Source organism: Lonchura striata, chromosome 3 (assembly GCF_050655825.1).
Source record: "Lonchura striata isolate lonStrDom1 chromosome 3, ASM5065582v1, whole genome shotgun sequence".
In the NCBI taxonomy this organism is placed as follows: Eukaryota; Metazoa; Chordata; class Aves; order Passeriformes; family Estrildidae; genus Lonchura; species Lonchura striata.
In genome coordinates this window covers 59,101,324-59,128,412 of record NC_140705.1, presented here as the reverse complement: position 1 = coordinate 59,128,412, position 27,089 = coordinate 59,101,324, and the positions used below count along the sequence as shown (strand labels likewise).

The 27,089-nt window shown below is 40.1% G+C and overlaps 1 protein-coding gene across 10 annotated transcripts in view; it reads right to left on the bottom strand.

Annotated features, from left to right (window-relative positions):
• TIAM2 (TIAM Rac1 associated GEF 2) overlaps positions 1-27,089 on the bottom strand; it is a 133,967-nt gene that overhangs the window by 69,050 nt on the left and 37,828 nt on the right. For 5 of the 10 annotated variants that reach the window (XM_085576633.1, XM_085576624.1, XM_085576623.1 and 2 more), the window contains 5 exons: positions 17,731-17,842; positions 15,454-16,656; positions 9,225-9,660; positions 5,141-5,313; positions 3,901-4,125 (listed from right to left, as the gene is read on the bottom strand). In XM_085576633.1, the coding sequence (XP_085432759.1) occupies positions 3,901-4,125; positions 5,141-5,313; positions 9,225-9,660; positions 15,454-16,650 (2,031 nt within the window). In that variant the 5' untranslated portion in view covers positions 16,651-16,656; positions 17,731-17,842. Of the gene's footprint in view, positions 1-3,900; positions 4,126-5,140; positions 5,314-9,224; positions 9,661-15,453; positions 16,657-17,730; positions 17,843-19,939; positions 19,965-25,011; positions 25,149-25,722; positions 25,747-26,273; positions 26,677-27,089 lie in introns of those variants that run through there. The other 5 variants (XM_085576626.1, XM_085576625.1, XM_085576631.1 and 2 more) reach the window with 5 other exon arrangements.

Genomic DNA, 27,089 nt, shown 5'->3' with positions numbered 1-27,089 from the left:
AAATTCCCAGACCTATTCCAGTCATTCTTCTTCAAATGTGAGAGAAAAGAGAAAGAGTCAAGTAAATTTTAGAAAAAAAGAAATGAAGTTATGCTCTTTGTAAAAAGCTGGAGATCACTACAGGGGAAGGAAGGAAGGAAGGAAGGAAGGAAGGAAGGAAGGAAGGAAGGAAGGAAGGAAGGAAGGAAGGAAGGAAGGAAGGAAGGAAGGAAGGAAGGAAGGAAGGAAGGAAGGAAGGAAGGAAGGAAGGAAGGAAGGAAGGAAGGAAGGAAGGAAGGAAGGAAGGAAGGAAGGAAGGAAGGAAGGAAGGAAGGAAGGAAGGAAGGAAGGAAGGAAGGAACCAATAGATTTAATGACTACCCAGAATAAGCAGACCACCATCTTACTGATCCTTTTTTTTTTTTTAATGGCAACAAACTACTTTTAGGTGGGAGACACATAAGAAAACTTACAAAAAAAAGTATCTCCGAAAAAAGCATGTGCCTGTTCTTCTCACTAATGCTTCACCATTTCAGTGCCTGGAAGTAGATACACGTGTTCCTAACTCTCTGAAAAGTTAAACATTGTATGCAGAGAAAATATGAATTACATCAGAAACCTCTGAATAGCTTGGAAAACATGATTATGCCAACATATTAAAATTTGAAGACAAAACTCCATAATGCTTTCAAGCAACTATTAATCATGCTATTGTTCTAAAGTGAGACATCAGGATAGACTTATGCACCAAGTACATAAACAATTACACAAGGGCTTCAGTGCTCTCTCTTGTGAGATAGATTTTCCACCCCATTAAAACCAGTTCTGCAGAGGCAGCTTCACTTCTGACTTAATGTGCAATATTTTGTTAAAAGACCTCTGAATAAATGTTAATAATCCCTTTCACTAACAGGGCTCACAGCAAACACTGTGGTTTCTCTAGCAGGCTAAGTATCTAGGAAAATGAAACAATTTTTAAAGAAAGGCTTTGAAATTCATGTCTGTACCAGGAATTTTCCAACTTGCTACCTTTTGTTCTAATTCTCTTCACTTGAGGGGAGAAGTTACATGTTGGGAGAATACCATCACACACAACATATTTATTTTACATAGTAATAATAAATGCACATGGCTGTAGGTAGCATGTGCAGACTGGAGATTTTCAGACACACTGCCATCTTGCAGATGCTTCATCAATCCCTTCTAAACTGATCAGTATTACCAATAGCTTTGTGAAGGGCTACAATTTTCTCTTAAACACTTACAAAGTCTACTATTACTATTATTATTGTTATTGGGCCAGTAAATCCAGATAGAGAGAGAATCCCTCATATAAGCCACAAGACTGAAAACATTTCCCAACCAGTTTGATAGTGTCAAGCCTATAAAACAACAATTTCTCTAGAAAAAAATGACATTTTCTTTGTCTTTGTTGTTGTTGTTTATTTGTACTTCTGTCTAGCACTGGTTTTATCAATTGATTGCATTCAAATTCACAAAATTTACCAAGACAGTACCAGATGAGTTTCTCTAGTCCATTTGATGGACACCAAAAAGAAGCATGTAAAAGATTCTTAAAATTAAAATACCCATAGCAACTTTAGAAGTGCAGGGTTCCTTAGTAAAACTGTCTTTCAGGTGGAGGTAACTGTGAAACAAAAAAAAGTTTTGCTTGCTTTTAAAGCCCTGAGAATTATTAAGTCTTCACCAGAGAAGTATTGGTGCTAAGTCAATACAGAAGTGAAAGAAAAGAGTAAGTTGACATTTGGTGGTTGCTTTTTGGAGGAAGGAAAAGGTGAAAGACTATAGAAATCAGAATTTCCAATTCCCCAGTGAAAATGAAATCTTTCTATGTAAAAAACCACCACAGACCTTCTGAAGTCAATCACACTGTTTCCACTGGCTTCCTAAAATAAATCACCAGTGACGATTTCCAGCACAGGATGCATGGCATGCTTAAGAAATACAGTAATGGTAATACTTTGTACTTCAGCATGGAGGACGAATAATATCCACCCCATGATTGAAACACCATAAAATTTACACAAAACCAAGAACAGAATTTATATTTTCTTGTTTCTCAAAAGAGGCAAATAACAACTAAACAACCACAATTACCAAACAACTAAAGTTACATATATGCAAACTATTCCCTCAGGAATAATATTTTCTCAAAATCTTTACCTTACTAAGTATACTAAGAATTCTCAGTTACTAATTACATCAAGATTTTAATTTTAGTTTGCAAAAGCCAATCTGAGACAATGAATTAGAAGATCAGGCAACTGATCTCTGAAGTGACTTTTCTCTGAAGGGACTCCGCGAGCAAACCTTAGGCAATTGTAAGGAGAGATTTTAAAGAGATCAAAGGGATCAAGAATGGAGAAAATGCTTGCTATAAATTAATTCTTTGCCAGATACTGGATGCTTGCAGTGATCCATTTCATTCTTTGTGCCAATGGTCTGCCCCCCTTCAATGTTCTGAGACACACATAGACAGAAGATTAACAGGAATAAATCTTCTGCAGCCCAGAAGATGGATTTCAGTTCTACAGAATAAAGCTAACTTCTCAGAAACTGGAAAACAATGACAATGTCCTTGATCTTCAAGGACAGAACATCTAATTAGCAGATATTAAGATAGAGCATTAATACTCTTCAGCTGACTCTAAATGAACTACTACTCAGGAATATCTGATGAGGGAGGGATAAATTAATTTAATATACTTCAGGATTTTTCCTCAGTGCATTACATGTCACAAGCACTAGACATCTATAGAAATCTGTATATTCTTCTAGGTCTCAAAGCCTACTGCAATAAAAAGATGTTTAACATTTTTCCTCCTCCATTCACCTCACTCAGCTCTGGACCATGAAATAAAGTGACCTGGAAACATATTATGAACATCTGAGCACTTAAAGGGTTTATGAACATCTGCACCTCAAATCCCTACACAAACCTGCATGTTATTTGAACTCTGCTCATATAGATTCAGACTCAAGTGTGCCACAAGAGCTTGGCAGTGAAGTCAGTAGTAATCAGTCTGTTCTTCATCAAGTCCAAGCCAGTAGACTAAGAATTTTAAATATCATAAGCATCAAATCCCTGAAACTACAAGTGTTTCATTAATCAAAGAAAAATCAGGCCATTCTGTCAATGTCCTAATAAAGCTAAAGATACAGCAGCCTCAGTCCACAGACTTATTTAGGCTAAACTATTAGACAAGTTTAGTGCACAAGAAGCCATGGGTAGTGAGGTCATTGGCTGAACACTAAGCATTGTCTAAATAATTAAAGCCTGTTACTATCTGTAAAATTGGGGGCATAGGCAACACATCTTCCATAAGGTACCCCTGGAGTGATTCCTGCTTCATGTGCTAGAACTAAGAGCAGAGTAAGGCTTCATGTTTGTTCACCACCACACAGACAATCTGGTGATCATTAGTCATGGCTAAATTTCAAGTGGAAGCACATGGTTTTGTCTGCCACTACACAAATGAAGTTGGATGAAGGACTAAGCATTCCTCATGTGCTGTCTTAAGGTCCAGAACAATATTGCCAAGCACCTACTCTTCAATCTCTTCTGCAATACAATAATAAATTATTCACAGAACACACTGTATATTCTGTGGTGTGCGATGTAACAGCTAGATCTTATTAACATAAAACAGTGAAAATTAATTACATTTACACAGAAGAGACAAGAAAAAGCTCTGTGCTCTTGAAACAGAACAGTCTGATGTGCAGCTTTGAGAAGCCTGCCTCCTGCACTGCTCTGGATTGCTGTAGAAACCTGGCAATAATTACAGCCACTCTGTCAGCTAGTCCAAGACAATTACTTTCAGGCCTAGAAATCACAAATAGAGACCAAAGCATGAGGTAATGATAAATATGCTCTCATGAAAAAATTGTTTCCAGTACCTGATTTTCTATGGCCTTTCTGTTTTTTGGATCGCTAACAATTGAGAGCTGCAACTCTGCCATCTTTTTCATTTTGCCATCCATGTCAATCTTCTGGAAAAGACTCTTGGTCTGATTTTTCAGCAGCCTGACAGTGTCCTCTTTCCCAAGCTTCTTTGCAAAGAGGGAAGCACAAGCTGAATGGATGGCAGTAACCCAGTTTTCCAGATCCGTCTGACTTGTTGCCTGTGAAACCAATCAATGGTGCAACATTATGAGGAGATAACAGAAAAATAAAATAAAATCAACAGCTCTAGAGTATGAAGTGCTTGATGAGCTCACTGTTGTCTTAGGCACTTTATCTTAACCAAGTGAAATAAGGTTTTCTTAGAACTGAGTAAATAAAGGAAATACACTATATCCTGACTTGTCTCCAAACTTCAGCTTCTGCTTCTTAGACCTGCAAGGTCTAAAAGCCCCAGAAGGACAAGAGCCACATAAGCTGTGGGAAAGATGTGACTTGCATCTTTCATCCCTCCAGATAATCAAAAGTAAACCCTACCAGATATCAAAGACAAGCCTTCTGCACTGCTGTGACAGCAGAGAAGATTTTATATGTGAGATTCTGAAGAGAGGTATTTGCTTACTTAAAAAGCGCCAAGTTAGTGGAGAGGCAACATCAAGGTAAAGGAATGCAATCTGCACAAAGTACCTCTGGAGATATGTACAAGTATGCCTATGAATCAACACATTTCTATGCAGGCAGTTCTACATAACACTGTTCTTTATTAACATTTCCAGTGGTGCCCTTGAGTAGCCAAGGTATTTTGATTATTTTTAGATCTCTTTCTTAAGCATCTTGCTCAAGCAAACTCTCTGTGGCTAGCAGATTCAGGGTTGAGCACACTATTCTGAAAGGTTGGAATGCTAATAGATGCGAAAAAAATTGATAAAAATTTGATTTTTTAGAAGCTTGTGATCAACCAAATACCCAGAGCTTCTTGCAGATTTGTGGTCCTTGTTCTTTTTGTTTCTGAACCATAACTGACCAAGCCAACTCGTGTAATACCTGAAGTCATATCATACATTTAATATTATAATATTGTAATGCAACAGTGCAGTAGTGCTGTTATTTTTAAGTCAAAGGCACAAACATGATATCTATGTGCCTGTGTACATACAATCATATAGATACATGTGTAGACTCACAAACACATTCTAAAATGGAAACAACCACCGACTTGTGCATGCATCCTGTTACCTGAAATAGGTAGACATCTCCAAAAGAATTGCTGAGACAGAACACATTTTCTTTCTTGGGATGTTCTGGAACAGACTGAACTATACTGTCTTCTGCAAACAGGGCATATCGAGGCAAACTGTTCTGGTCCATTGAGTTCCTTCCATAGGTCTCATAAAACAGTAGAGTACAACCTTTTGCAGTTCAGAGGGACAAAAAAACATGAGGAGAAGGTAAGTTATTATGGATCTCCCAACATTATATAATATTTTTGTGAATTAAGACACCCTTCAGCGACAGAGAATATCAGTTCTGCTCCTCTTCTGAAACAGATAAAAAAAGGAAGATCTTCTACACAGAAAAACAGGAAAAGTTAATGATAAATTTGCCAATGAAAAGTTGAAACAGACCAGGGCCACAACAAACATTTATGGACTTAATAAATAAACCAAAACACCTCAATAGGAAAGCATTCAAGGGTTAGGGTAAGATGAGACTTGAGCAATCTGCTGTAGTGAAACATGTCCCTGCCAATGGCAGGGAAGCTGGACTAAAGGTCCCTTCTAACCCAAATACATTATATCAATAAACTCAGCCTATTAAAATGTTAAGGCATGTAGAAGAGATTAACTCCTGCTTAGTTAAATCAGCTTTTGTGTTTCTATATTAAATTGAACCAATTCTCTCATAACAGCTACTTAAGAAATCTTTGTATTTGTTGAAAAGATTTGCTGAACCCTTTGTCTTCATACAACATGCTTAGTGAATAAACTTCTAAAATTTAAACCAGATTTCCTTGAATCTAGCTGAAAATTGGAGACTCAGACAATTCTGAGTAATTTAAAACAGTTTAAAAGGGCTGAGTTTGAGCATGTTCAGTCTTGTAAATAGTGTAATATCTAAGGTATGAAGCTTGCATCCAGAAAACAAATTTCATCCCTGATGATGACAATCCTGAATATAACAAGTAGAATTACTTCTGGAGGAGAGTGGAGGAGACTTGATCCCAGCAGAGGACACTTGATCCTAGCCCACAGCAGTATGACTACAGTGCCATGTTGCCTTTGGCAGTGATGTTGGCTCAAGAAGGGCCTGTGCCCTCCATCCCTGACAGCCTTTCCTTCCTGCCTCCTTATAACCCACTGTCCCCGAGATGCACGATTTGCCTGTTTGAGGGGTCATGGACTGAAGTGCACTTCTAAGATACCATTACAAAAGGAATCCTGTATCAGGGATTTCTGATCAAATCATCCATTGACTGAAAAGTTTTTAGAGTAAGGAATCTAATATATAGAAATACCTCTATACTACATAACTGCACCTTTTCATGTTAATGTCCAAAGTGACTGGCAGAATATTTTGGGTAAGAACAAATCCTACAGAATTGGTCCTATCTGTTCAATTGGCAGCCCTCACTTTATCTTCTTTATGCCACTGAAACACTTGGAGATCTCTGCAGTTGGAAAAAAGGACATTGTTTGTAACACTGCATATCAGAAATGTCATTTGAACGTAACAGGACAAACTGAACCAACAAAAGCAAGTCTTCTTTTGTATTCAGCAGCAACAGCAACATACAACCACTTCCACTTCTGCATTTTAGGAACGTGTAGAAGTTTAAAGTTTTAAAGATTTATTTTTAAATATTTCCATATTCCCATATTTCCCCTATTTGCTCTAACTGAAGATAAGTCATATTTTATCCTGAGAGTTTATATGTACACAAATAAAAAATTGTGAAAGGCATGTATGGATGCTTGGGTGTATGGCACCCCATGTATATCTTTAGGTCAAGTCCAGTGATGCCTGGAAGCAGCTAGTTTCATAAGCTCTGTCAGACCCCCAGGGACAGATTATTGTCCAAATATTTTAATTAAAACTTGAGCTGAAGTGAGAGAGCAACAGGAAAGCAATTTCCCTCGTTAAAGGAAACTAATTGGACAGGACAATTGGAAAAGAGAATTCCTCTTGGTACACAGTTGCTATTCAGGCTCAGATCTTGGTGGCCCTGAAAGTGGAACAGAGGCCTCAAGACATGTGTACTTTTAAGTCTGGCAGGTAACAAGATGGTTATAAGCCTTCTCCATATTTATAATTAAACACATCTCAACAGAGTGCAAATAAACATATTTACATATTTAGAGTCATGCTTTAAAATATCTTGGCTATTTAAATTTCCAGGATAAATTAAATACTGATTCATTCAAAAACCTGTATAAAGAGAACCAAAGCAAGTGCCTTGATCGTGATATAGCAATTATAAAAACAAAAGTATGCCTTGATATCCAGACAGGCAAGTTTATTTTGGAATCAGAAGTCTCCATAGGACAATAAAGGTAAGAGATCAAGAAGTTAGGAATGTATATTTAAAACAGGTAGCAAAGTGCAAAAGACTGTACCATGAATGCAGCCAGATCAACCTCTGAAGTAAAAAGCATTGTACCTAACAGTTATAATGTTACAAGTTAATACATAATTTTACAAAGAACTTTATTGTTCCTTTTTTTGTATCTGCAGAAATTCAGGGAGTAGGAAAAGACACAATTTGTTCAAGGTCACCAATAAGCCAGTTTTATAGCCAAAAAAAAATGAACACGAAGCACCTAAATTGCTTGCCAGAGCTTCATTATCCCAGAAATGCACAAACTAATAGTTTATAACATATTTCAATTTAGAGTTTTGATAGAATTGTTTAGAAATTGAATTTTAGAAGAGGCAGATTAAACTATATTCATACTCCATAACACAAACACACGAAATAAGAGGGTGGAATTGAGGTACTGTTTTTCCCTTTGTATATACTGCCTGTAAGCATGAATCATGCTATCTGATGATCAGGGCAAGTGATTTAAACTGCTAAGCCTGCCTACATTTTGATCCCTTGATAACAAGTCTCTGAATTTTTAGGCAGAACTGCCTGATTCTAGTAAGTTTGGTTCTTTTCAATCAGCACTATCAAGCACCCTACCAGGACTTGCTGTTTGCTGTTCATTTTTCTTCAGGTCTACACCCATGCACAATTTTAAAAAGGGCAACCTGTGGTAAAGTTGTTATTTTCTCTCCTATAGTCCCAGATATGATAGGAAATTATCAAGCTTGATCATTTCCTTACTCATTAACTTAGTATTATATTTACTAAAGGACAAATCCTTTGGATGCAATTCAAAATTTAAAAAAGGCATATTAACTCACCCATTAAATTTCCCTTCCTCCCCACAATAGATATTATTTTCCTTCTCACACTTCCTGACACCTGTACACTTTCCACAGCACCCTCTGAGCCACAAATGGAGCATGACAATCACACCTGCAGCAGCCCCCTTGAGTGGATTCCCCTCCCATGGGGCTGTTTTCACAACAGGAGCAGATGCAGGAGATGGGAAGCTGGGCATGACAAAAGCCAGAAGTGGTTGATATTGCTGGGAGTGGGGAATCTGAAAAGACCACCCAGGGAAAGGAGGGAGACCTTCAAACGCTGGAAATGGTTGCCTTGGGCACTAGAGGGCTTTCCTTGCTGCTGCTTCAGTTTCCCCTGCTCTGAACCACACAAACTTCTCTGTGTAAATGCTCTGGCTTTGGGAGTTCACCTCTTCATTATATTGCCATCTAAAGTGTTAGAAATGAACAAAACATTTTTACAATAAACTACCCCATCCTTCAGTAAATTTCATAGCAGAGCCTAGGGAACTGTGTATCTCTAACAAGGAATTGGACACCAGCAACTTCTCCTGACCCTTAAATTTTGGTTCAGTTTGGTCTTTGACCTTCAAACATCCAAAAGTATCTTCTAACTCCCCAATCAGATGTGAACACACAAATTAGGAAGTCAGACAAAACAATTCCCGCTATGGTATGAAACACAAGGTTGCACACACAACCCCAGACACTGAGCAGCACCTCAGTTCAGTGGGCTGCCTAGGCACATGCTCCACTTTAAGTGGTGGGTAGGCCTTGCAAAGTTGTGGTGGGCGGACTTTGTAAAGTTAGGTGTGATTTTCTAATCCTCCTAAATCTGCTAACAGAAGCCAGCATGCATGAAATGCTGCTGAGACACAACAGAGAGAACTGCTGCTGCCAAGATGAAGGATCAACGTGGTGGTTTTACCTTTGAGTGTGACCCAGTACTGCTTCCATTTCCGTCGTGTGACCAGCTCCAGCTTCTTCTCTTTCTGCAGGGTCACCAAGGGTTTGAAGAACAGCCACCCTGCCTTGCGCACCACTCCTTGCTCTTTCTCATACAACAAATCCAGCTGCTCCAAGGAGCTAAGGGACTCGCCACTAGAGTCTTCTGTTTCTGACGAGGTCTCTGTATTCTCCAAGTTCATCCTGCTCATCTCCAGCTCTCGCATGAAGTTCTCATAAATGTTCTGCCTCAAGGCATCACTGCTGACAGCATTGGTAGATTCGCTTCTCTGGGACAGGGCATGACTGGAGCCAGGAGACCACAGAAAAGTGGAGAGCTGTGATGGTGCCAGCGTGTCTGTAGTGAAGTTGTCCATTCTGCTGTCAAAGTATTCACTCCCATCTTTACACTTTGGCTCCTGTGCATAAAAGAAATTTATCTGCAATCAGCCATCAGAGCAACGATCAAAAGACACACCTCATTTGTCAATTAAATTTGTTTCATGTTTAGCCACTTCCAGTTCCTTCATATTTTCACCATTATATTGCAGCCTTTGCCTCAGCCACTGACACCATCACTGTTACCATCCAGTTTTTTCAGCAGAACCCCATTAAACCCCTATTCCCATAAGTGGGTAGCTCCACTAATCTGAGCATTTTGGTAATTCCAGCATGCTTTGAATAATCTCAAATTTCCCTAGAAACTACTGTCTGAAACCTGAGGTTCTGCAGGCAACAACTACATCCTCCATCTGAAACACAGGTACCATATTTTGCATCTGAGTACAAGCAGGAATAGTGAACAGGTATTTTTATTATTATAGGGTTTTCAATACTTCACTGCTACCACATTGGTGCAAGGTGGCTAGGTTTATCTTCAACACAAGGCTGATTTTAACCTCCACTTTCTATTTGTCATACAAATGGTGCTTGACCAACAAAAATAAAAGGTCAAAAGTAAAGAATATTTTAAGCTTGTTAGAATTGATCAGTTGACTAAAATCTAATCTAAAACAATATGAGATTTTAAAAAAGAAAGACAAACTTGCTGACTGGCTTAAATCCAGTCTCCAGACTGCAGAGCTGTGTATTTTCTGAGCTGCTGGGAACACCCTGAGAGCTTGATCATTCCATCAAGCACTGGCAGGCCTTTCTCCTAATTGCACTGTGTAACTTCATCCCTTGGATTGAGAGGGCTGGCTAATTTTATTTGAAATAATCAGGCCTGATGGTATGACTTCAACTTTGCCTTTGATATAGATGCTAGAATAGGCCCATTTCTTGCCACTGCTTGTCAACATGGGATTTTGTTGGCAGATTGGAAAGGCTCTTTTAAGCCTTTCCAAGTAATATGCTGTCTGATCCCAACTCTCCCAAGCTCCAGGGATGGACAGGAATTTTCGTACTACCTAAAACAGAGCTCCTTGGACTGACTTCACTGTTGAGAACCACACCATCTATCATAAGAAGTCATTCATTGTCTTCTGAACTCAAGTGTTTCCAATGCTATTTAAAAGCAACCAAGATTTAAGAACCTAAAACACAAAAGATATATTGTCTTTTGCAGGAAAAGTGTGAGGGAAGAAAAAAGAAGATATTGCAATATACGATTTGAGAAGCAAAGCTATTACCCTCGGTAATAATAAAGCCATTATACTTTCAAGTTTAGACTGCCTCTCTAAAAGCATTTATTTTCTCACAGACTACTGTACTAAGAATCAAGTAAATAAACATTGGTCTCCTGGGAGCTGTTCTCCCCAGCAACTTGAAAACAGCTACTTTTTTGTTTCTTTGCTTCTTACTTACTTCTTCAAAACTGCAGCAGAAAATCTGTGCTATGTTTTGATAGGATCAGGACCTCCAGAGTGTGGCCAAGACTGGGATTGTACACCCTCCCAGGCGATGCCACTTTTCCAGTGGCAGGACACTGCTGCCTGTGGCCTCACAAAAGCCAGTTTGACCTGAAACCTATGTTCCTTTATAGTACATTGAACTTCAAGTCTGGCTTTTCAAATCACTATCTGGTGATCCAATTCTCATGGCAAAGGAGCACCTTACTCAAATCTTGTTACAGAACGTTAATCAGTGTTGTCCAAGAGTAACTCCCTAAACATCAACAGTTTAATTGGTTTTTATATGGTAACAGGAGGAAGATCCTGGGGTGGCAAAGCAGGATAAAATCCTGCATGTCATGCATTTATGCCACAAAGCAACTGTAGAACGTGGATTGTACAAGTGTGCTGGTGATCTGTATTTCAGGGGGAAACTGAAAGCTTTCTCCACCCTTGTTTTAATTACTGCCACTCTACTTGTTTGCCAAAATCCAGCATTTTAATTGTTTGACTATTCTCCAGGAACTGCTAGTGACCTCTGGAAAACATTAGTATACAGCTTATTAAGAATATGTATTTCTTTCAATCCCAAAGCACTAGTAAGAGACACAACACGTGGCAAATACATAGAAGGGGTTCTGTTGTGAAAACCCACCACTGGAACAACAAACATTAAGAAAAAGGGTGGGATGCAACCTGTCAATGACCAGCCACTAATCAAATCCTATGTTTTCTCCTCACACACAGAAAGGGTAGGAATGAGAAGGTACCAAAGTAGAGAAAATGGATAAAGAATCCAAAATTAATATATGCACTTTACAAGGACACCATAATTTATATTTTTCTTTTCTTAAAAAACTGAATTGGCAGAGTCTGGCTGTCTATGTTGGTCCTTAAGAAAGCTGTCATTGTAGCCATATCTGCCACTACTGAAATGGTTTGACCCAAGTTGCTGCTCCAGGTGGTTTCCCTGCCAGGTGACTTTCTGCTGGTTTTTGTTCTGTTGAATCTAGTGATGATAGATCTCTGTTTCTGCTCAGCTGTATTCAGGGAGATCTCTCAATGTTTGAGATAAACTCTGGAATAGCTAAAGTTAAGGCAAAAAATAAAGTGGCTAAGATACCAATTAGACAAAGTGACACACGTAATAATTAGCTGCAAAGAACAGCACAGGAAAAATGTAGCCTGCCACATTCATTAGGACCTATGCTAAAAGGACAATCTAATGCCAGTTTTCAAGTCAAATAAAGAGGTTCACTCAATGTACTTTTCTTTTGAATTCTCTTTACAGCCCACATCAGGGCTCTGGCTTATAAAGTCATAAAATTTCCAATATGATTCCTGAAGTGAGGCTATTTTACTAAATTCAGGAACCTTTCTTCAGTACCTATTTCTGGTGGATGGATTTTCATTTTACACAGAAATTGCTAATGTTCTCCGTGTTAAAGAGCTGCACAGAGTTTACACCATTATCTTTAGCCATATCTGGCTGTGCAGCAAGTCTATCTAAATTCTGTCCACAGGTCTAACATACATCACACACACCTTTCAGCTCTCACACATTGAATTGCAACTCAGCATCACCCCAATGCCATTTCAGCACAGATGAAACTAAATGAAGATGTGTGCTGCAGTACAGTACCAGTGATGCATTGAGTGATGCATATAGTACCAGTGATGCACTGAACACTCTAGGACACCCTCATGAAAGGAAAACTAGGTCTTGGAAAATATTATTGCAAGTCTTGATGCAAGATCATTATTAGAAAAGTAAATTCAATTCCAGGATACATCAGATCAAGCAGACATAAGGAAACATCCAAGTAACTGGACAGGGCATAACAAAGGACTCCTCTGGAATATCCCATATGCAAATATGTCTGTGGATGATTTAAAACAGATGAGGAGGAAGAGTGCCAGAATGAAAAGGAAATAGATTTCCAATCTTAACACAGGAGACCAAGGAGAGTCTGTATAGCCCCACAAACGCAGGCCAAGAAAATACACCCCTTCTCCCTTTAAATAAATCATAACAGATTAAAAAATAGGAAAGACTAACTAATGTAGAAGGCAATACCGACATCAGAACAAACTGCCTGGAACGATATTTACTCTGCCTATTAGCAAGCATTGAATAAGACAGTCTGGAAAGACCCTTCAAGATGGAGAAAATCTGTGTTTAAACTGCAATTTGTTCACAAAGGGGATTAAATTCCACTGCCTTTCTAGTGTCAGGGATCTGGCCTCAATATCCCAAAGCCTGTGCCTCCTCGGCCTGTGCTCCCATGAAGCAGGGAGGGCTTGGATGGTTCGTTTCCACTGGGGCAGCTGAAGGGACTACCCAGCCACCACCAGCACTTAGGCCCACTTACAGGGAAATATTCCAGCTTTCACCTACGTTCAGCCTAAGTGATTCACATTATTACTAATGTACGGAGGAAGGGACACACTGTTCAGAGCAAAGCACAGATGCTGCCATCAACAAGATGAAGTCGCACAAACAGGGACCAGCCACGTGACAGATCAGAACCATGCACAACACTTCTGTCTTTTTAAGCTAAAGGACCTGTAAAGAATATAAGCACTACCAAACTACAACCCAGCAACCCCCAGAAGAGATGGCAGGTTACTCAAAGCGTGAAAGATGGAAATGAACCAATAAAGCCACACAAGGAACTGCAAAACTACAAAGCATTCACTACCTCCCTCTTACCCTTCCTGTCACTGGATACTTGTCTGATTAAAATCAGTGACTAACCATTTCCTATGCCTTTTTCTAAGAAACCACAGTTTTTGGAGTTAGGGCTGTTTTCCTTCTACCAGAATCTGATTCAAGCTTGATGCAATCTCACCAGCCAAATTTCCTTGCCGCGTCTGAAGTCAGTTCACTGCACACTGAATTCAAAATAGCTATGAATTGCACACTACAAATGCCATTCTGAAAATGTCATAACTAAGTAATAAATACTAAAGGTCTGGGATGCAGAAATCATATGTAAAGCCTGGCAGTAAAATCCAGTGCAGCCACAGGTGTTGAAATCAGTTAAGAATCCTGGAACACAGCACTGAGGCTCCTCAGTAATTCCAGGTTTTTTTGCCCTCTCTTTTACAGCTGAGTAAGAAGGTGAAAAGACAATATCTGATAAAGTACATGAGCAACAACTCACGAAAAAAGTGATGCAAATAAACAGCTTTCATTTTCATTTCCCAGTTCTGTAGCTCCCAACCAGGATGCACACCAGCAAACCTTACACTGAGCTTATTTCTGAGCCTAAGGGCCTGTCAGAGTTTTACATTGCACATGGTTAAGCACGAGACTTGTCTGAATCTCCAGCACAGGAGACACAGGAGACAGGAATCTTCTGAAGTGGCCAGCACATCTATGTTGCTGAAAGGGAGCCTCCTTCATTTAAGGAAGCCCAGTGACTGTTCCTGTATGAAAAACACCAGGGAAGAATCAGGGTGGGGAAAAAGGAAGGAAAAAAACCCCAAAATCCAAACCAAATCCAAAAATGGTTTCATCTCAGCTTGAAAACTCACACACAGAGACCAGGCACAGTCTGGTATTTAAAGAGCCAATTCTGGGGCCTGCAGCTAGAGATGAGAATTTCATTCCTGACCACAGGCATCCTAAATTCCTATTAAATGGATTAGTCTTAAATTCTTCTGAAAAACCATCCTTTCCCTCCCTCTTGCTCTCCCCTCCCATCTCCTTCTTCACACTACCATCTCCCAGCGAGCCAGATGGCAACTCAAGTTTTTCCATGTGGTGAACTAAGCTGACACATGGGAATGAGGAGGTTGCTCCATGTAATGGCTTCAGAGGATGTGGAGGCAGAACCAGCACCTCTGGTCAGTATGGCTGCTTGCCTTGCTAGAAATGGACCAACATGCACAAAGTGAGTGGTGAAGCCAGTAAAACAGACAGGGAACATCTAAAAAGATGGATATAATGTCCTACTTCTATGCTCCTTCCACATTCTTCAGATAATGTCTGCTAATCAATAGCATATATATATAGAGGTTGTATTTTCATACTTGAAATAAAAAGAAGGTTTAAACCCCAAGTCACTTTTTAAGTAATGCAACAATTTCAAAAGTAAATTAACATACATATTAGTCTGCAAAGACTGGTGTTAACTTAGAAGGTGACAACATATGAAAATAGGAAGGGAAAATTTTAACAAAATAATGTGTATCTTTTTTTGCTGCTGACATTTCAGACAGCACTAGGGATGCAATACTTCTCAAAATTCCACAAATTACTAAATTAGATAAGCAAGTAATTAATCTGCAAAAAAGACAAATATCATGCAATGACTATGCTTATAAGAGGAATATAAAAAGCAACTTTCAGCACTTAGGCTGGTTTGTACATACCTGCAGCTTCCTTTTCTTCCTTGAAAGACTTCCTGTCCAGTCACTGATGCGCCGCATTCGGTTCTTTAATGTATCCTTCTTGGATGCATCCTCACTGAGGGGCTTAGACTTTCTGCAAGGGAGGGTGTAGGAGGTGTAATGTGCAGGACTTCCCTGCTCTACCCTGGAGGGAACATCAATGTCTGAGGCAAATGAGACACGATTACTTAGGCTACCAGGAGTGTCAATGTACTCATCAGACAGCCTGATCCCAGGTGGAGGAGTGCTTTCCAAATTTGTATCCTTATAGAGATCTCGGAGTGAGGAAAGAGATGAACTTTGGTTGAAGGGCTTCTTGTTGTCGCTTGCTGGGAAACTGGCATGAATGCTTGTATCTGGAGTGCTCCTGGTCAAATATGAACCATCCAGGTCATTGATATCCCCAGCATTTCCCCACAGAGAGTCATACCATGAAGACTCAGAGCTGAGGGAGCTCCCTTTACTAGAACGAAGCCTTGAATCGGTAGGTGACAGACGATGGCTAGAAGAACAGTCTGCACTGGAGTTTCTCCTGACATCAAGCAGGTTATTTGGTTTAGATTCCAAGGCAGGGGAATACCTCAGCAACTGCACTGGCCCACTGGACTCCTCGGTTGGTACCTTGCTGTTGCTGCTGTTGTGGAACTCAACCCTCAAGCAACCGTCCAGCTTCCCCAGAGTTTTAATGAGAACTTTAGGACTCCTCCTGTCCTCTGTTGGGGAGGTTGATGCAAGACTCTCATTCTTTCCGTAGCAATTTAAAATGTGACCATTGCATTCTCGAGAGGCAGCATGATTACTTCCAGCTTGGAGGCCAATATAGTGGAAACCATTCTCCGGCAAAAACATCACATTATTCCCTTGGCAGTAGTCCCCTGAGGCATTTGTCCTGTGTTTGGCATGGACATTGCTTTTGGAGACCTTCATCACAGTGTCACTAAGCCTAGAGGAATAAGGCTGACTATTCTTGAAGTGTGAAAGGCAGCTTCTGGCAAGGGACCTTGATTTGTAGTTTGAGCCGCTGCTGGTATGTCCCCATCCATGCATAGAGCAAGACTTTTCATCTTTAGCATGAATGCTGCGAATTTTCAGAGAGCAAGGCTTTTGCTTGGCACCAGCTGTAGTAGCAGCATGATTTTTTGATCCCTGAAGACTGTATTGGCTTTCTGAATTCCCCATTTTCCACTAAATTAAGAAGAGTTTCATTAGAAACAATGGCTAAAAGATAGAGCAAAAAGTAACAGGCCATTTTTATCCTCTACACAGGAAAACGCCTATTTAAAAAATGATATGAAACAATTGTTTCAAAAAAAAAAAAAAACATTAAATAGCCATGTACAACATTAAATTCATAACTGAACTTATTTTAGGGGCAAGTTAGGAAAGCCTATTTTCTCTGTGGCTCATTACCCCTCTGTTATAAAGCTGGAATCTAACTCCATTGAAATCATGTCAACACCTTCCTCCACCCACACCCTTGGCAACATCCTTTTCTTATAACTTACAAAATCTCTGGCTCTCAAGAACAATGGCATAATGAAAGGGAGACAGCAAGATAATCATAACTTAGATGTAAAGTGAACTGTACTTTCAGAGAAATCCTTTCTGCCAGCAGACAAGCCCACTGCAGTTTTAGCTTGACTGATTTCTGTGCAACCAAGTGTTGCCTCAATAAAATGTTCAGTAAACCCCAGTTATGTGTTTAAATGAAGCTAATCTAGGAGAAAGGAGAAAAAAAAACACATGCCAAAAAATCTGACAAAAAGGAACTTGGTCAGCAAACAGCCTAATCTTCCACTACAGCACAAAACTGCATTATGTTCATTCAGCACAGCACAGTTCGGTGAAATTTCACTTGGTGAAATGCTCCTCAGTTTTTCAGTGTCTGCAGTGAATAGCACACACTGGAACAGTTAAATTGCCCCACTGAGGTGACTGAAGATTTCAAACCTATATAAAGTGCACCCCAAAGTAAAAAAAGACAGTTCTGTTCTTTTTGTAACTCAGAATTAATCTCCAGTGTTTGTAATGTACAAAAACAGCACCAAAATGCTTTTTCCATCGGCGCTACGCTTCTTTACTCACCGAATCTCAGACTATCACCCGGAGGAGGATACACTGCTGCCTCATTAAAAAATTGTCAAAACAAGCCACTGTGAAAGCATAATCTTATCTTCTAGAGTGTCTATGTTTTAACATCCCTACTTCAAGCCCTTATCACTTTTAGATTAAAAGTACAGTATAAAAGAAAGAGCAAACCTGTAGGAACACTCTCAAACACGGGCACGGTTAGCAGTCAGTATGCTCTGCATTGTCTTTGTGGCCAGCCACTATACTTGCCAAAACCAGAATGGAGTTGCACACAGCCTTCCTAGAAAACATCAAAAAGAGAAAAGAGGGTTTTCAGTCAAATACAACTTACCATTTACTCCAACTGTATGTAAAATGAATAAAACAGAAAAAAAATCAAAAGTCACAAATTAAGAGAAGTTTGATGAAGGGGGTTCCTGGAATTTAGACACACATTTTTACAAGCACACTTTAACAATTGACATTGAATTACTGGCAATAAGTCATTGAGTAAATGTTTCATTTTCTCTCCTCTTTGTCTTTCTTTCCTTTAGCTGACGAGCCAGGACAAACTTGCATCTCTCTCCAGTTTTCCTTTGGGAGACCAATTACAGTTCACAGTGCTGTGCAGTGGTCCATTACAATGTGGACCAGACTGATCAGAGCAATGTCCTCCAGATGCTGGAGCATCTGTTTATCTTTCCCCATGCTTGGATTCCAACCATGACCTTTGTAGTAAAAGGCCACCATGAAATTCACTCCAGCAGCCACCCAGTTACCTCCTTCTTTAGGTTTGTTCTGATTTTAAGTTAATCTGCCAGTAAAAAAAGAAAAAGGCTGCACCAAGCATTGCACAGACCCAGAGGTAACAAGACCCAAGCACTTCATAACCTTGTGAAAGTATTGGCTCTTGACTTAGCACACAAAGACCGCAACTCAAGCAAAAGGACCAAATCTGGATGTCAGATTTAGAACACACCAGCATCTTAGGGATTGAAACACTCTATAGAAAAGAAGTAGTACAAGATGTTAGACTAAGTTTTGGATCACACAGTTAAGTTACAAACCATTCTTAACACACGACCACCAAAATTTTTCCTTTCTGCCTAAATTCCATTGCTACTGTTCATAATTTTCAATTGAATAGCTACTTGATTTGAACATGCTGGATTTTGCTCTCATTGATTATTTTTGTGGCTATTTACTGTATAAGAACCTTGAAAGAGTTCAAATTAATTCACTGGTATGTAGCTGGCCTTGCCAAAAACAAAGATAAATGTTGCCAACTAGAAATAAAAACAGTCTTAGTAGCAATCCTAGAAAAATGTTAGCAAATAACTTAGAAAAGACATACCATGATAGAGATGCTCCAGACCTATAAATGTGAATTAATGTCTTATCACAAAGATATCTGATAAAGCAGATAAGCCACAGAAATTTCATCTTACACTCAAAAAAGAAAAGAAAAAAAAATCTGTAATTTTCTTACTCTCTCTAACAATTTGGAAGTCTGCTATTTATGATACCCTTGCCTGTGCAGGTTTGATTTGCCTATTCTGCTAAGTGTACTCCTCTATGTGAACAGTTTTTAAAGTGTCATATGCAACTTGCATTGAACAAAAATACTATTGATTCAAGGTTACCAGAAGACAACACTCAAACTTCCTTAGCTCTAAGCTCCTGAACAAATTGCCAACACCCAGCAGTATTGTCTTCCTAAATCCAAGAGGCACAGACCACAAACAAGCAATGAGTTTACATTCAGAATTCCTCATCTGGGAGCAGAAAGTACATTCAACAAGAGACCTTTGAGGGGCTTATATCTACTCATAAGGAAACACTGAACTCAATTTGTCTAAAGAAACAGGCAAAAAGACCATCTGGTCTCCATAGTGATTGCGCAATGGTTAGGTAATCCTTTTAACAGAGTAGGTAGTGAGCAAGCTGCTGTCATGAACCTCAAAAGACAGACATTCAATTCGTCAAGGTTCGAGCCATGGCTACCAGGGTCCATTGTACATGTCTCTGATACACAGGCCACACAATGGGTGAGGGAATAAATTTATCTCAGGGTACAAAGTCTATAAAGCAGTGTCTCAGTCTGTGCAGGAACCAGTCTGCACTACAGCAGAACAGTCAATAAATTCCATAGAAATAGCCCCAAGGGATTTTCCTCAGCATCCCAGCCATTCAGAAAGCTACGGTAGGCTCAACATCCACACACATTGCAATAACCCATTGGGGCATCTCTGAGGCTGCATAAAGACCATCCCCCTGGAAATCAGCTGTCATGCCTTTCTCTTGCCTCTCACTTGTATGAAGCAATTTTATTTCTGTTACTTCCAGTTAGTGGAGGAAGGGCAGAGCAAGTCAGTTTAACCCAAAGGCTGCACTATACCGGGGCAGGGTGGTGGTCATGGACAAACTCTGGCTGTGCTCACTCCAAACACTCAAGTGTTTTACACTATTTGATCTGTGGAAGCCCTGGAAATTACAGTGCAGGTGACAGAGATCAACTTCAGCTGTATTTCTCACAGCTATTCACTGCTGCAGAAGACGAGATTTTCTTGCTTCCTGTGAAGAGGGATAAATACTTCTTGTGAGCAAAACCAGTTTCTATGAATATTTTCAGCAATTATAATCAGCATAATTAGAAAGCAGCTCACCGTGCCTGAAGATGACTATTAAGAGTTTATTTGCTTTCAATTATAACCACATTCCCTAAAAAAGATGTTTTAAATCTTCATCCTGGTTCCCCTTGACACATTCAAAAAAAACCAGCTATGCAAACATACTAATCCGGGAAGACCACCATCCCCACCACACCCAAACATTAACACCAGTCATAACCCTAGAGCTAAAAATGTATTTCTCCACCTTGGGGCTTCTCCACATAAAGTTCTCCTAGATTTTTTTCATTTCACAACACAGACACACAAGCTCAGCAGCTGTTTTGAAGAAGTGCCTGCCACCTCTATTCCCTCATTATTACCACCACAGCTGGACTGCTTTACAAATGTTGGAGGAGAAAATTACTTTCTTTAAGGGAACACAAGTACAAGTAATGCTCAGCAATTGCAGGGGTGCTTTCCTCTCAAGTCTTAATCTCTCAAAGGTTTCCAAACTTTACTCACTAACCATATTTCAAGCAAAACTGAATCATAATAATAATATCCCAGTACTAGGTTTGCTTATGAGATACAACAAGGAATTATTGTGTTATGAACTGGTGGGAGATCTGAGTCAAGGGAGACAGGCTTCTGCACTGCTCTCATCTGCTGTAGCAGGAACACATACCAAACATGATTTTGCTACTGTCAGCCATCTGCTTCCCATACAGTCACACTAACTGTGCTGAGACTCTCTAAAACTACAGGTCAGAAAATGGCAAGTTTCCAGATGGGAAGCTTCAATAGGCTGAATGCTCCACCACCACAATCAGCATTGGACAGTGGCCATAAAAAGGCAAGAGGTTGTGGTAACACCTTCATAGGGAGGCTCGGCAGATTTGTTTTACTGGGACTGTCTCAGTCCCACCCCCTAGGATGTTGAAAAATCTAAAGTCAACCTTAGCAATGTTAAACTTTAGTTGGGATCACAAAGTTAACCCTCATGAGACAAACACATGTAACAAAGCTAACTCTCTGATGTATTTTGATGTCTTTATTCTGTGTGGCTGGTGAAAACAAATCTTCACTGGCAGATAAAAAATAAGTGGTCTACAAACCATTTACCCCTGCTGAAGCTTTCCCAAAAATCTACTAAAGAGTTACAGGGAAGCTGGGTGTCACTTTACTAAACATATAATCTCTTTCAGAGTGGCAAAAACAGTAAAAAACAAAACAAAACAAAATAAAATAAATAAAATAATGGATGAGTGCAGATGAGACTAACATCATGCTATCAAATTGGCACCACTGAATGAGGGCTCATTTAAAAATTCAGGAACTCATGACAGTCTTCAGCATTACCAGAATAAAACTCTTCATGCACAGCAGAAGAGCTTAAATTTAAAACCTCCTATCATTAGAAGTAAAAAGCATTTAAAAGGAGAGCTAAATTAAGAGCTAAGAAATAGGTAAGACCTAGAGCTAGCTGTCTTATCCCTATAAAATAAGATCCTAGATTTTATGATCTATAGAATCATAGAATCTTTAAGTTTGGAAATGGTCTCTAAGATCATCTTAACCCAGCACTGCCAAGTTCACCACTAACTCATAGTGTCACATTCACATGGCTTTTGAATCCTTCCAGGGATGGTGATTCCACCATTCCCTGGGCAGCCTATTCTAATGCCTGACCACCCTTTCATGTGAAATGTATTATTTTTTCTAATATCTAATATAAAGCTGCACCTGGCACAACTTGAGGCCATTTCCTTTGGTCCTGTCACTTGTTACCTGGGAGACAAGAGCAACCTCTATCTCCTCAGTTCTTCAAATTGACAAAGCAGAACACAGTTTTAACTTTTAAAGAAAATATTTCCTTGAGGAAATAAATAGATCAATCAATCAATCAACTAAGCATTTTATTTTTACTTATAGCTTAAGCAACAAGCAAGTATCACAAACTCATCAGGCTTTCTTCACTAACAGGAGGATTGTTACCTGTACCACTGCAGTTCCTTTTAAGACAGAGTAAGTCCAGTCCTGGGACACCTGCCACTGGGCAGTCCCTCACAGCCACCTACCCAAGTGTGAGCATCTGCCAAAGAAAGGCAGAGCCTCAACTCACTCTGCAGTGATAGAAAGGCTTTATACAAGGGCCTTTAAGGGCAGAGTATATCCCACCAACTACTCTCTAGTGATGAATCTAGAGGAGTCACGTCCTTTATGCTGTGTTTAAAGCCCTCATTTCTACAAGGGTATGTAAGGGCTCCCAGCCATGGAGTGGGACCAGTGTGGTCACCTCTGGACTGTACACGTGGAGCAGGGAGGCACAGAGAGGAGAAAAGGCAGCACCAGAGTCCTTACACATGCAGCTGCCATCCTTAGGAGGGCATGGCTCCTAAGTGCACCCCAGGAGAGTGTCACCAGAACTAAAGCAGCTGGGATAATGGAAAATGTGAAACTATTTCAGAACAATAAAAACTAAACAAAAAAATCCCTTGATTTGTAAGTAATTACCAATTTGTTTTCTTTTAACAGAGGACCGAGTTAGAAATGTTGCAGGGTTTGATGTACAGCAGTTCAATTGGTGGTATTTTACATCAGGAAAAACTTTATGAGTTATTTTTTGTTAGAATTGCCTGAGCAAATCCTGTATTTTTTTTCAAATTACTTTTATATCATCTTCCACCTAACAGTTAAAACACTGTCCCATTTTAAATGGCTTACAAAGTCTTTGAGATTGTATATAACTAAATGTGTCCATAAGTTTTCCAAAGAACCACTGGGCTTTGTGACTTCTTACAGGGATACAGAATTACAGGTTTGAAGCTTTAATTAACTTTTAATCTACTTTGGTTTTTAATATGAAAGCAATACAAAATGCTAGAATGTGAACCGCCCTCCCCTTCCTGCATAGCTGTTTATGGACGGATATGTGAAATTAATGAGGGGGGCAGGCTAGCTCAACACTCTAGCTGGATTAAATGTGGAGTTTCTTACTGGAAACAATTTACTGTATTTTTTCAAACTACGCACTCTGGTCACATGCTTCCACAAATCAGAAGCAGATTTCTTATTCCTGCAATCTCAATCACATTCCTATTATAAAAATATACCATAATAAGTATGCCATAGTATTCTTGGCAGGATACTTTGCATTATATACCACTGTATTCAAAGAATGAATAACTAAAACACCACAAGCATGCCTGTATTAAAAAAAAAAAAAAAAAAAAAAAAAAGGACTGTTTTTGCCTTAAAAATTCAATTTGAAGCCAGAATTCCTCACTCACTAATTTGTCTCTGTAGAGTTCTAGTCTCCTGTATTAGCAACTTTTTGGTAGCTTACACATCAAATTAAAGTCAATTGTTTTTCTCATGAAGCTTAGTAGCCTTTATGAGCCTAGGCACTTCTTTTCATGTTGTGAATCATACCTACATTGCAGATGGACTTCTAATTTCACAATTTAAGCATGAAAGGGACACTCTCCTTTTCTGATTTCTTCTCTTAAAATAACATTAACTCCAATAGATCTACAGTGCTTCACATCTATATCACATCAGAATTAAACATCCTGTACCTGGGATGTGATCCCTTCTTTTGCTCAACCCATAACTCTAGGTCCAAGACTCTGGCAGCTTTATTGAATAAGACTTTATAGCTTTCAAGTTAGTGCAATATGGAAGGCTGAATCAAGCCTGAAGATTCTTATCATATTACACCAGTGCTGATATAATCAAAAACTCTAGGGACTTATTTTTCTTTGGCAGGAAAAACAAATTTCACCATTTGTAAATGTTATTGAATTTATACACAATGGCTAAAGTGCACATCCATTTAAATAAAAGCCATTAAGCTTGCTTAAGAAAAAAAAAAAAAAAAAAAGAAGTACCCACCAGAAACGGCAGCTAAGTCTTGGCTTAATGCAGTAGCTGCAGTAGTTCAAGAGTTGATATGTCTGAGGGTTTATTTCCTGCCCTCGGAGGAGAAATTAACCCAGTGATCTGAAAGACTTCTCCACCTACTTGGGTTGCCAGGTCCCAGTGCAGAACTACAGAGTGCTTTCACAGCCTGAGGCCTCAGGGTGGGAGGATGGTGTACCTGAAAGGAGCCAAGATATTCCAAGCAGGGGAGCCTGGGCTCCAGCATTGCTGCCCAGCACTTTGGAGACCGAGTGCGAGACTGCAGGCTTTGCTTAGACAAACTCCTGAAGAGGTCTCTACCTCAGCCCTCTTTACTACATTAATACCAGGAGGGGAGACTTGGGCTTTCTGGTCAAACTGGGAGTCCCAACTCACCACCAGGAACATTTGCCCTTCTCCTTTCTTGTCTGTTTCAGTAGCAAACAGCTCATGCTATCAAATACAACCACAATCAGCAGGAAGCTACAGGGATATTCCATCACACATATCTCCCCAAAACTGTAGGTGCCAAAACATCATCTTTGGAGAAGAGAAGATAAAGCTTATTTTTGGACTGGGACACAGTTCACAACACCATGAGCAGCCACACAGACCCTACCAAAGAAGAGAAGCAAATGGCAGAAAGGAAGAACAATCCAAGACAGGAACATTAACTCATTCTGGCCACAAAGACTCTTTCTGGCATAACACATTCCAAGTCTATTGGAACAACTCTTCACCCATGGTGTCAGAGGAAAGCGTCCTTTAGGAACTGGCCGAACAGCGTGTTTCAGGCTGAGGAACAGGGGCAAAACTCCCTGCTTGTCACCTAGTACACTGCCTGCTCCACAAGCAGGAGGGAGAAAACGGGCCACAATTGACATAGTCTTTTCTACTTCTCAGTTTACACATTCATAAATACCTGAGGGTGTCAATTCCAAAGTAAATGCTTTCCTACCTTCAGCCCTGGAACTTCCTGAAGAGGACAGAGGATCTGGAAGTTAGACACCAAAAGTAAACTTGAGACACAGTCCCTTGGAAAATTGAAATCAGACCTTGATTTTTGCATGCCAAGAGCTCTACAGCAGTAACACAGCTGAAGGCTTCCTTTCCTGTACTCCTGTAGTACCAGCATGTTACTCACACATTAAAAGAACAAAAAGAGTACATTGAGGATTAGGTTTCCTCACTAAAAAAATTGTTTTGTAGCTTCACAGCTACAGACTGCCCTATTCAGATTCCGTCCACCCATTGTCATGGATATCCCTTTCCCACTGAAAGTGATCAGTTAAAAAAAAATCCAGCTCTTGCCTCTAAATTGTAACTTACCATACATTGCATAACAAATCATCCACCCTAAAGAGAAAGAAATGCGTGATTTCCAGAATGAAGTCACCAGTGTACAAAATTAACTCAGTGACCACATCAACAACGAGCACAAACAAAGTTGCAAGCTCTGATTGCATTGCAAAAGCAATTAATCATCACTCTTAAAAATAAAAATAAAAATTAAAAAAGGAAACCAAAGGTTGAAGACACTTCCCCATTTTTTGGGGTTTTTTTTTCCATTTTTTATTTTGTCTGTCATGGAACATAGCATTTTCACTATTTGCGTACAGTTATGTACTAAAAATTTATGTAGAAATATCAAAACCTGTGCTGGACCTACCTCGGGCAAATGCAGAAGCTTTGGTTTCCCAAGCCATCCCAGTTCAGCAGTGGTAATAGTGCTGACTGGATTTTTTTCCTCTAACACTACACAAACGTTTCATCCTTGCTTGGGCACACTATTTATTGTAAGTCACTCTAAGTGTTACTGAGAATAGACAAAACAATAAAAAAAAAAAAAGATTCAGAGGGATTATTGAATTGACTGTATTGGAAGAGTCACTTCAACATAATAGAAACCGTAGTACTATTCAACACACATTTCATACTTTGCCTTAAAAAAAAAAGTCCAGCCCCATCATAGCAGAGATGTAAAAATTATCCCAGAACTTTTTTCTGGAGGAAAACCATTTGCCTTGGGCGCAGCCACCCATAGCAGAGGCGGCAGAGGGGCTGCAAGTCCCGCCACCGCAGCAGCCCACTCCATTTCCAGACGCTTCCCAAGCCCTTCCCCACTTTTCTTCCAGCGCTCCAACCCTGGCCGGCATCCGGAGAGCGGAGAACTGACTGCTCTGCCCCAGCATCTCCCTCCCAGTCCCCAGCGCCGCTTACCTTGCCCGGGGCGCTGCCCGGAGCGCCCCGCAGCCCCGAGCCTGCCACGGGAGCAGGGACACGCAGCCACAGCCTCTCCCTGCCCCGGGCATGCCAGGAAACTGTGCCTAACACTTCAGAGCGCACAGCCGTCGGGAACTAAAAACAGACCCTGCGCCAGGCTGCATGTATTTTTGTCTGCAGGCTGCACACCCTCCTCCCGCTCGTTTTTTTTCCATTGGTGGAGCAGCATGATGCAGCTTAACCAGAGGGTGGTTTTCCACGGGCCGCCCGGAACGATTATGCGGGCCGGCCCGCCGCGATGCCGGGCAGCCGCCGGGGAATACACCGTGACTGAGCTCTTGTCTGACCCCACATTCCTGAGCCTCCCGGCCGCTTCCACAGGAAAGCTGCTTGGAAATCTGCTGAATTGCAAGGCGCTTGCCTGCCTGAAGGTAGCTCCAGGGTCTCCTCTTCTTTTTTTTTTTTTTTCTTTCCCTTTCTTTTTTGTCTTTTGTGCGTTTTTTTCCTGGCTTTTTATCTTTTTTACCCTAAGCTTGTTAGGGGGGAGTAAGTAACCCTAACATCCTTGAGTGAGACACCCTGGCAAAAATGTAGTTCCTCAAACCACAGCAGGAATGCCGTAGTCACAAAAACACACTCTTAGGAGAAGCTCTCAGTTGTGTTTAACAACTCTGCACAACAGCATCACGGATACAACCGCAAACCCTTGACGCTCTCTTCCTTGCCACTTTCTTTTGTCAGACATTTACACTTTTCCCATGGAAATAATTACCTTTCCCAGTATATTTTTAATAACTGGTTTTTCATAACTGA